The sequence below is a fragment of the Rhagoletis pomonella genome, unplaced genomic scaffold, assembly GCF_013731165.1.
Source record: "Rhagoletis pomonella isolate Grant_MI unplaced genomic scaffold, Rhpom_1.0 Rhpom_scaffold_00014, whole genome shotgun sequence".
In the NCBI taxonomy this organism is placed as follows: Eukaryota; Metazoa; Arthropoda; class Insecta; order Diptera; family Tephritidae; genus Rhagoletis; species Rhagoletis pomonella.
The window spans coordinates 7,791,965-7,803,486 of record NW_023458568.1 but is presented as its reverse complement, the minus strand read 5'-3'; the positions used below and the strand labels follow the sequence as shown (position 1 = coordinate 7,803,486).

The following is an 11,522-nucleotide window of genomic DNA, read 5'->3' as shown; positions in this document are numbered from 1 at the left end:
TCATCTTCATCTTCATCTTCATCTTCATCTTCATCTTCATCTTCATCTTCATCTTCATCTTCATCTTCATCTTCATCTTCATCTTCATCTTCATCTTCATCTTCATCTTCATCTTCATCTTCATCTTCATCTTCGTCTCATCTTGGTCTTCATCTTCATCTTCATCTTCATCTTCAACTTCATCTTCACTTTCATCTTCACCTTCATCTTCACCTTCATCTTCACCTTCATCTTCACCCTCATCTCACCTCCATCCTAATCTTCATCTTCATTTTAATCCTCATCTTCATCTTCATCTCTATCTCCATCTCCATCTCCATCTCAATCGCCATCTCCACCTCCATCTCCGCCATCTCCTCCATCTTCATCTTCATCTTCATTTTCATCTTCATCTTCATCTTCATCCTCATCTTCATCTTCATCTTCATCTTCATCTTCATCTTCATCTTCATCTTCATCTTCATCTTCATCTTCATCTTCATCTTCATCTTCATCTTCATCTTCATCTTCTACTTCATCTTCATCTTTTCTTCATCAACTTTTCTAACATGTCTTTAGTTTGTTGAAGACCAATTTTTCCGAGGGCTTTAAAATTTATCGTTTCCCAGTTGTTTAACTTTAGTTGAGTGTTGTTTCTAGGCGGATAATTATGCAAATGCATTAATTTAGGATACAATTTCTTTAACAAATTCACAAAAGCTACTGCATCTGAAAACACGCGATGCAATTTATTCGGATTGATTTGATGATCTGCTAGCCAATTTTTAAGTTCTGAAAGCTCCTCATCAGTTAATCTTTTTGGCATTTCGAAGATGATTACGATAAAATTAACGACAATCCTAATTTTTTATTTATATGAGAATTGAAGTCGGTTTTGTTTTTAACCGACTTCAAAAAAAGGAGGAGGTTATTAAATAATTAATCCTCCAATATATATATATATATATATGTTTATTCAATACCCTCTGTCTGCATTTTCCATAAAAATGAGATTCTAATATAAAAATCCACCTAATACTTAACTGTCATCGGTGATGTTAATTCTGACCTTTACTTTTACTTTTAAATTGCAAAGTCGGAATTAACACCAGTGATGACAAATAAGACCCAGATGGGTTCTAACATCACAAAGTTGTTTTTGTGAAAATTGCAGATAGAGGCTATTGAATATAAGCCCTCGATATTAGGCTTGTTCCACAAGCTACTTGTAGAAAAACTCGAGCAAAGTTCAAACTGTGAGCGTATATCAAAGAAACAATAACAATATAATAAATGTAGTGTTTGTTTACATACATTTTGTTTTTGTCTTCCCTTTTCATTTGATGAGAAGTCAAAGCAAATGCGGATCAAGCAGTGTAAACACCTTCAAATGACTGATTTCAAATCACGCATTTTGGTCCAATGTAAATGTAATATAAAACTTACTTGTGGAACGCGTATGTGTAACTCGAAGTTACTTCGACCCGGCGATATGCCCATAAAAGGATTGATATTTTTTTGTATTAATTTCTTAGGCATATCAAACATTATCTGAAACATGTCAACTATAATTAAATTATCATCTTACTTTTTACAGTCCAGTTTAAGGAAGTTACAACGTTATGTAAAAACCTTAAGAAAATCCTAAAGTTTTTTGTTTGAATTGAAAACATTTTTTTTGTAATGTTTTTTGCTTCTCCTGTAAAATAGCAAATTTGCTGGTTAGGGCCTTTGTGAATTAAGGTAACGGTATGTAACGTCAAAATCAAATCAAAATGCAGGTATTTAAAGCACAGAAAACAAAAAAAAAAAAATATTATTAAAAGGACTATGTTCTCTTTGACGTACGTCAAAGGTCAAGTAGAAGTGGGAACTTGTATGACTGCCCATTGATATCTCGGTTATACAGCTTAAGAAATAATATGTTTAAATACATTTTTATCAAAGTTGACCAGTTTTGTTAAAGAAATACTACCACGACTAAAGGCAAAAAATATTGGCTACAAATTGTCATTTTGTTTGCCAGATATACGTTTTATCGGTGCACTTGCACAACATTCGCATTCGCAAAAGCTCGGCATTGATTATTGCGAATACGAAAGCGAATGCGAATGTTAAAATTAATGCGGAGGCTCCGCGGTTGCGAATGCGAATATTCGCAACAACCCTGCTAGCAAAGTCAAAGATAGTTTAGGTAGGTAGATGTAGATAGGGTAAAAGTGCACTTTAGCGAAGGTAGGTCAAAATGGACGGAAAAAATTCGAGAGGGGTATCAATCGACGCGTCTTAACGCCAATAATAACAATCCGAGACAGGAAATTAAGATTTTTAATTCATTGAAAAGTCGATGAATTGCACACAAATGAAAGGAAGAAATCAACTTAATTTAACACGTATTTATTAGTTTTTATACATTTGTGATGTTTTAAGTGTACACTTTCGCGAAATTCTGTATTTAATAGCAATATTCCGATGATGAAAATCCGCACAACAATCTTGGGTAGTTAATATAAATAACATGGAGAAAAACTAGTGTTGCCACTCTATTAAAAATAAAATGGAACTAAATTGCTGCTGCCACTCTATTAAAAATGTTTTTGTGCATCGAACACCTTTCTGCGTAGGGATTATAACCCTCAGGCAGTAGAATTCTCCTTTCTGTGTTCCAAAGAAGGGAGGCTGAACACCTTTTGCTGAGAACACCTTTCTGCGTAGGCGGCCTTCGGCCGCGCTTAGGGATTATAACCCTCAGGCAGTAGAATTCTCCTTTCTGTGTTCCAAAGAAGGGGGGCTGAACACCTTTCTGCGTTGGCGGCCTTCGGCCGCGCTTAGGGATTATAACCCTCAGGCAGTAGAATTCTCCTTTCTGTGTTCCAAAGAAGGGGGCTGAACACCTTTTGCAGAGAACACCTTTAGAATTCTCCTTTCTGCGTGCGAAGAAAAGGAACAAATGGATGAAGACGAACTGAAAGTGTTTTTATTAACCATGGTGTTTTAAAAACCGAGAAATCTTGTCCGAATTGTGGAAGTGCCTGTACCGTATGGAGAAACTTTTTTGTTTGCTACAAAAGCCGAACGGTAACCAAGAATAAAGTAGAAAAAAAGGTTACGTGCTCATTTAAGAGCAGCATATACAGCGGTACATTTTTTTCCGGCTCCCACCTCACCGTGGACCAAATTTGTCGATTCGTAGTGTTTTTTATTACGATGAATCACCCCAAAACCGACTTCCTCCAGGAGGAAATAGGCATCGCCCGACATACAGTGGTCGACTGGACGAATTTTACGCGAGAGGTGTTGATGGAATGGGCAATTGAAAATAGCGACGGTATGCTAGGTGGTGAGGGGAAAGTGGTCGAAATCGACGAGGCAAAGATGGGCCGCAGGAAGTACAATCGTGGAAGATGGATTGAGTGACAATGGGTTTTCGGTGGTATAGAGCGCGGTTCAAAAAAGATGTTCGTGATCCCCGTGGAAGACCGTACTCGAGACACCCTGCTTCGAGTAATAAAGGAAAAAATTGCCCCAGGGTCCGTGATATACAGTGACTGCTGGAAAGCATATGATAGTTTGAAGGAGCATGGGTATACACATGAAAATGTGAACCACAGCGAAAATTTTGTGGATCCAACGACGGGGGCGCACACGCAAAACATCGAGCGACATTGGCGTGAACTCCGGTCAAAAGTGCCAAAATACGGAAGAGTGGAGGAGCACTTTGAGGGCTACATTGCAGAGTTCCTCTTCCTGCGCAAGTATCCAACTGCCGGTGAACGGATTCACAATATTTTCAAGGCAATAGGCTGTTTGTATGCACCAGCTAATTAAATAAAGTTGTAAGTCAACAATAGGAAAATCAACCGTAAATGAAATGAATTTTAAAGTTTTATTATTTTTAATAGAGTGGCAGCACCAGTTTTCCTCCATGTTATTTATATTAACTACACAAGATTGTTCTGCGGATTTTCACCATTGGAATATTGCTATTAAATACAGAATTTCGCGACAATGTACACTTAAAAACATGACAAATCTATAAAAACTAATAAATACGTGTTAAATTAAGTTCATTTCTTCCTTTCATTTGTGTGAAATTCATCGAAACATAGTGCGGAAAGTGCAAGTGTTTTTTGCAAATAACTTTTCAATGAATTAAAAATCTTAATTTCCTGTCTCGGATTGTTATTATTGGCGTTAAGACGCGTCGATTGATACCACTCTCGAACTTTTTCCGTCCATTTTGACCTACCTTCGCTAAAGTGCACTACTACCGTAGATAGTAGATATAAGTAAGAAGATTAAGTAATTCCCAACAAATCTGCATTAGCAGAATGTTTTTACATGTCCGTAAAACCTATTCGCACTTGAAGGCAAGTTAGTAGTGGTAGAACGTATGTACCTTACCACTCAGCCACAACGGCCGCCCAGTGATACACTATGTAAATTTAATTTATCATCAAATAAAAATATACGTACGGTACATATGTAGATATATTTTTAGTACATGTGTTTATATGTATTTCGTCCAATTTTTTATTTTTTTATTTTTTTTAAATCGTAAGCTCATAGGAGCCTAATGAAAATACTTAAAAATCTAAACATATATTCGTTTCATTTTCAATATTATCCAAATTAAGGAGCGAATTGGGGCTAGAATTTTCTAAATTATGATGCTTCAACAAACTTCGCACTGACACCTTAGCAAGTTGACCGCACAATTCATCTATTCGCTCAGCTTTAAGTTTCAGTATGTTTTCAAGATGAGCTATCTTTTGATTTGCGGAATTCAAACAAGAGTCTTTTGTCTGGCAGTCTCGAAGAGCTTGCTCGTAGATTGAGTATAAAATCATCTTTTGTGGGACTTGGACAATTGCATCACCAATCTTTTTATTAACATTCACCACAATAATGTCGTCATTTTCTGACCAGGCTTGCTCTTGTTCATCATTTCTTTCACCTTTTATAGAATTTCGATCATGCATTTTGATATCATACAGCAGGGATTCTATTGCTCCGGGGGTACCTTTCGCAAACTTTTCTAACATGTCTTTAGTTTGTTGAAGACCAATTTTTCCGAGGGCTTTAAAATTTAGCGTTTCCCAGTTGTTTAACTTTAGTTGAGTGTTGTTTCTAGGCGGATAATTATGCAAATCTATTAATTTAGGATACAATTTTTTTAACAAATTCGCAAAAGCTACTGCATCTGAAAACTCGCGATGCAATTTATTCGGATTGATTTGATGATCTGCTAGCCAATTTTTAAGTTCTGAAAGCTCCTCATCAGTTAATCTTTTTGGCATTTCGAAGATGATGTTTAAATAAATGTTTCCTTTTTAGAATTTTCCTTTATACAGACGTATGTATGTATGTTGTATGTATGTATGTATACTATGTATCTTTGAAAGTTGAATAGGTTTTGAATAAATTTAAATTGCCTTCTTTTGCTGTGAATATCTATTACGATATATGTACAAGTGTGTTCTATTTCTATTGTCTAGGGTTTCTTTGATATTCCTGTGGACAACCTTTATGCTGAACCGGCTGTTTTAAAGTGGATTAAGGAAAATATACCAGAGTGGAAAAACTCCATTATTGTTTCACCAGATGCCGGTGGAGCAAAACGGTAAGTTTTTTTCTAGAATGTCACCGTCATCATCAATGCAAAGGGACACAATTAACCCAGTAAACATTGTGGCGATCGTTCGGAAATGACCGTCGATATCCAATATGCATATCGAATTGACAACGAACTCATAACCAATCTGAGTTTTCCAACGCTCATAGTAATCGAATCAAATCGCTGAACGAACTTCGTCGGACGAATTTTTGCTGCCAAAACTAAAACACACACCCAAAGCGGCAACGAAGTTCGTCTGACGGGCCGCTATCTCTCGACACAGAATCAGTAGTCAGTAATTATCAGGAATAGGCAGAATGGGAAAATTTGTGGATTAATTTTTTCGCTTTTGTGTTTTTAAACGACTTCAAAAACGGTGGAGGTTATCAATTCGTCGGAATATTTTTTTTTTATGTACGTTACCGCGTAACTTTGGACCACGTCAACCGATTTCGATAATTATTTTTCCTATCGGTGGTGTCTCAGGGGTTGTACCATACTAACTTGGTTTAGATTTCATCTTTGGATCGTGAAGAAATTGACGGTACTTCTAAATTTGTGTATGAGAATTGAAGTTGTTTGTTGCTTAAGAATTACTTGTTATATTTTGTATTTGTCATCCATCCAATTCGTTTCGGTTCTGTTTTACTGGGTGAAATGTTGCGGCGAATATCACCCGACGGCATCGCTCCGTCCGACGAAATTCACTCGGCGATTTGGTTCTGTTTATACTTTATATTAGTGATCTGAAACTATCGATGGCAATACCGACGCTATCGATGGATTTGGACTATCGTTTTCAATACTATCGATAGTTTTTGTTTTTCTTCTTCTTATTATTTGACGCTGTAACCGCCTAAGCGATTTTGGTCGAGTTCAACAAAGCACGCCAGTCGTTTCTCTTCCGTGGCCACTGACGCCAATTGGAAATGCTAAGTGAAGCCAAGTTCTTCTCCACTTGGCCTTTCCATCGCAGTGGGGGCCTCCCTCTTCCTCTGCTACCCCCGGCGGGTTCCGAGTTGAATACTTTTGTTTTTCTTACATTATTTTTTAATTGTACTTTGTATGCACATTTGGCACAACCTGGCAGCACCTTTTAATAAGAGATAGTTCGGCAGCGTACTTTTACAAGCATTTTCTTGTTTGAGCGGGTGCTTTGATAAGCGAAAAATGTGGATTGATTCGGGAAAAGAACTGAAGAAGGTAAATATCTGATATTGAATGAAGTAAAATAACTGATATTGAATTATAAAATTGAATGAAATAAATATGTAGCTCTAAAAAATCTAATTTTTTAATTAGCAACGAATCCTTCTGGTTTGTATGAAGTTTTGCTTTGCTTTAAACACGTAAAATATTTTATTAAAAATTTTGCAAAATTCTTGAAGAAAATGGCTATGAGAAGTTTTTTTCCTCCCTTGTAAAATTAAAAAAAAAATGGACTTAGCAACTATTCACTTTAAGCTAGCGATTTACTGATTTTGTAAAAAATATTTTGTACAAATTTGTCAAGCGCAATACAAATCCAAATTGTAAGTTTAGATGACTTTCGAAAACTATGAATAGTTATCGATGGTTTCTAAAGAACTATCACACACTAGTGCCGACTATCGATAATTTCAGACCACTACTTTATGTTGGAAATTCACTCGAAATGGGTTCGAAAAAAATGCAAACCATAGTAACAAGAGAGAAAATGAAATCCAGCTCATTCTGGAAGGCAAACATAAGACAATCACTCACTCTCATTAAAATTTTAATTCTATAACAGGCTAACCTAATATTCGCGGCTTGCGTTTTGGTACGCACGCCGTCGAATTTGTGTTTTTGCGTCACCCGAAATTGGCTTGCGTGCGTTTGCATTTGATTTCATTGAGCGAAACGTCAAATCAAAATGTCACGCAGAACAAAAATTGGAAATTGAGTTAGCTTCATACGCACGCCGTTCAATTTCGGTTGGTCCCATACAAGTTGTATGTGCATGAGAAATTTTTGACAGTAAATTGGCGGCGTGCGTGAATATTAGTTTAGCCTGTAACGGGCTGGATTTCGAATTCATAACGAAGAGAAAATACATTGGATAACGAAGGTTCCGTTTTGCTGGAGAATGGCCTAGTTCTCGAATCGAATACTAACTTATTTCACATTCATTATCCACTTAAAAAAAATCATCATTCTCGAATTGTTAACCAAACCCACTGTTTCTTGGGAAGGTTTGTTTCATATTTCACATAGGCCAACAAATTTACTAGTAACGAGCTACTAGTGTCAAATCATCAGTCCTAGTTGACATACATACATATTAGGGTGCCCATCGGAAATGCTAATGCCCCCTAATTTTATTCCCTTTTATGAGAAATCGTATCGTCTATTTTTGTAGATTTTTTAAAGGTCATTTAGAGGTCGAGACCTGTCGATTTAGGTCAGAAAATACGATTTTGTAGATTTATGAGTTTTTGAATGACTATTTTTGATTCGATTTCGAAGATCGAATATGATCTGAGAAAAGAATATATAGGCCTTTAAAATGGTATATAATAATCTATTGTCGGACTAGGCTTGTTGGGATTTTTTATCGGGTAAATTAAAAAAAGACCCATATTTATCTTAGTTTTCTAAATTTTGACCATCGATAATTTCTACAATTTCAAAATATGGAGTACTATCTAAAATTAAATCTATTTTCAAATAAACTTATACCACATTTATTGCAATCGCCTAAAAATTGTCGAATTTAGGCGACTTTTCTTAAATACGGCCTTGAATTTATATGTGTGTATGTACCGGAACTTCAGATTTTTTTAGCAGTGTGGCTAAGAACTTCATCAATATTTATTCAAAATCTATCGATATATATAAATGTGAATGTCTGTTTGTTTATTACCTTATAACTTTTAAGCCACGACACGGAATCGCACGAAGCTTTGAACACTTATTTGTTTTTACCCCGGAAGGTTATAGGTATGGTTTTATTTGCAAATATGGTGTCAATTTTTCGAGGGGGCGTGGCACCTCACATAGGCCTGCAATTTTTTAATCAGCTATAACTTCGGAACTAGGGATGTTAATTTTTCGGCTTTTTCCGATTCCGGGATTTTCGGGATGGGATTTAGATATGCATTACTTTTCAACAACTTGAGTCGAAAAAATTGCTTCTATATTGTTTGAGAAGCTCTCTTACCATGAAAGAAATAATAAATAAATGGGTTTAAACCTACCTTTTTATTTAAAGTTTTTATTTTTCTCTCTGACCGCAGGATTTATTTTGAAGGAATTTGTTATTTCAAAGATATGATTAATTCCAAAAATTATTAAAAAATTCAATGCAATGTAGAATAGAAATATGGGTAGCAAATGCAACAGATTTCTTTAGAATTTAAAAAAATTCAATTTTTTGGATCCACAAGAACGAATAGGTAATTTTTAAGCTGACAAAGTTAGAAGAACGAAATTCGACGATGTTATCGAGTTTATATAAGCCCCTAACATATAGTTTTTTCAAAAACAATACTGCGAAATTTCAAGAATAAAATTTTAAAATTACATTTTCTATATTTACCAGCCCTTCTGCACTATAAACTTGAATCTGTTTAAATTTTACAGGGTTTCCTCATTAATTGTATACCCATACTTCTTACCTAAGCACATTTTTCTGAATTTTTTAAATCATTTTTGAATTACTGACGTCAGAGTGAAAAACTAAAAACGCAATTTTACTATATTTTGCCCATGGTTTCGCGAATATATTGATATTTGTGTTTAAAATTTACTATCGCTCGGTGTTATATGTATAATGAGCTAGACATTTATAAAAAATATTAATTATTTAATAAAAAGAGAAATATAGCCAATACTGGTCAAGAAAAGGGGTTTCTCTTATTGCCATCAGTGCAAATTACAAATACCGAAAATCCCGGGATTACTTGCCAAGCATCCCGGGATTTTCGAGACCTTAAAAAGACCGGGATCCCGGGACTAACATTCCTATTCGGAACCATAAGTCACATCACCACCTTCATTATTTTTAATATGCCCTTCGAATTTAAAAGACTTAAATTTCCAGTTCGTTAAGCTTTTGGAATGACAACAAACAAGAATGCTTTAAAGTAAAACCCAAAACTTTATCGAAAATAAAATGTGTGATAATTGCATTGTTATTTCATCTATTATATAACTTATTGGAGATATTTTAACCTAAATAAAAACACCTGCTATGCCAAAAAATTATAATTGCATTTCATTCCATAACACCCAAGCTATAAAAATGTCCTATCATATTCTGCTATCATGGCTATAGTAAAATTAGAGCAGAAATAAAATATAACATCTTTACCTAAAGTATTTTTCATATTTGTATAAAGACGGGGCGTGAAACCCGTAGGTAAAAGCTAGTTGATATATAAATTCGCTCTTTAGCAAAAAAGTGGTTTTCAAGAAATTTTTGGAAAAATGAAGGTGGCACCGCCTACTTGTATGATATATGCCTCCTTAGGTATCGTCTTGAATATTTTTGAAATCCTTCGTCTTGAATATTTTTGAAAACCTACTCCTCCTAAAATATAACCAGCTTTGAGTTTCTTGAAATTGCCGTTACGTTGGTGGAGCCCATGGTTTTTTTCCGATTTCAGAAATCGGTCAAGTAGTTTTTGAGATACACATATATCATATAAGTGGGTGGTGCCACCCCCATTTTCCTAAAATTTCTTGAAAACCCACTTTTGGCTAAAGAGCGATTGTATATATCAATTTTTAATAAATATTGATGAATTCTTAAGCCACACTGCTAAAAAAATCTGAAGTTCCGGTACATACACACATATAAATTCAAGGCCGTATTTAAGAAAAGTCGCCTAAATTCGACAATTTTTATGCGATTGCAGTATATGAGGTATCAGTTTATTTGAAAATAGATTTAATTTTAGATTGTGCCCCATATTTTGAAATTCTAGAAATTACCGATGGTCAAAATTTAAAAAATTAAGAGAAATATGGTTCTTTTTTAATTTATCCGATAAAAAATTCCCAGCGAGCCGTGACCGACAATATATCATTATATACCATTTTCAAGGACTATATATCCTCTTCTCAGATTATATTCGATCTTTGAAATCGAATCAAAAATAGTCATTCAAAAACTCATAAATCTACAAAATCGTATTTTCTGACCTAAATCGACAGGTCTCGACTAAGGCCTCCAATCCGGGACTATTTTGTGAATCCCGGGATTTCGGGATCTTAAATTAGTAATTCTGGGATCCCGGGATATTTCGGGATATTATTACCATTAAATAAAAATATTCTAACAAACTAGTTTTGTAGTCTTGCTTTAGTGCGAATACTAGAAATAAAAATAAATTTGTGTTTTTAAGCAAAGAAATATAAATGTTTTTTATATCAGCTTAAAAAGCTAATTACAAACTGAATAAACTAAAAATTATGGAACTGAAATTCATTCATATTGCAGTCGTAGTCTTTTTTACAAAAAGTAACAAATAAGAGCGTCGGCCGCTGTGGTGTAGTGGTAAGCAGTGCGCGCTTCCACTCCGCAGCACCTGGGTTCAAACCCTGGTCAAAGCAACATCGCAAAAATATAGAAAAAAGGTTTTTTTCTTAACAGCGGTCGTCCCTCGGCGGGCAATGGCAAACCTCCGAGTGTATTTCTGCCATGAAAAACAGCTTCTCATAAAAATACAATCGCCGTTCGGAGTCGGCGTAAAACTGTAGGTCCCTCCGCTTTGTGTGACAACATCAAGGCGCACGCCACAAATCGGAGGAGAAGCTCGGCCAAACACTAACATATGTGTAAGCGCCAATCTATTATTGTTATTAACAAATAAGAGCTCATCTTTATAGTATTTATACATATACACATATGCGTAGTATTATTATTATATCACAAAATATTTATACTTATGTATATATACAA

At 35.1% G+C, this 11,522-nt stretch overlaps 2 protein-coding genes across 2 annotated transcripts in view; one reads left to right on the top strand and one right to left on the bottom strand.

Annotated features, from left to right (window-relative positions):
• Positions 1-11,522, top strand: part of LOC118749126 (ribose-phosphate pyrophosphokinase 1-like) — a 537,936-nt gene that overhangs the window by 219,524 nt on the left and 306,890 nt on the right. The gene's annotated exons all lie outside the window — the stretch shown is intronic.
• Positions 4,566-5,279, bottom strand: LOC118749195 (sperm flagellar protein 1-like). The gene has a single exon (XM_036483979.1). The coding sequence runs from the start codon at positions 5,277-5,279 to the stop codon at positions 4,566-4,568; it is 714 nt and encodes a 237-aa protein (XP_036339872.1).

What these genes read in the sequence shown, in the direction of transcription:
- LOC118749195 (XM_036483979.1), bottom strand. Translation starts at nt 5,279, where the DNA reads ATGCCAAAAAGATTAACTGATGAGGAGCTTTCAGAACTTAAAAATTGG.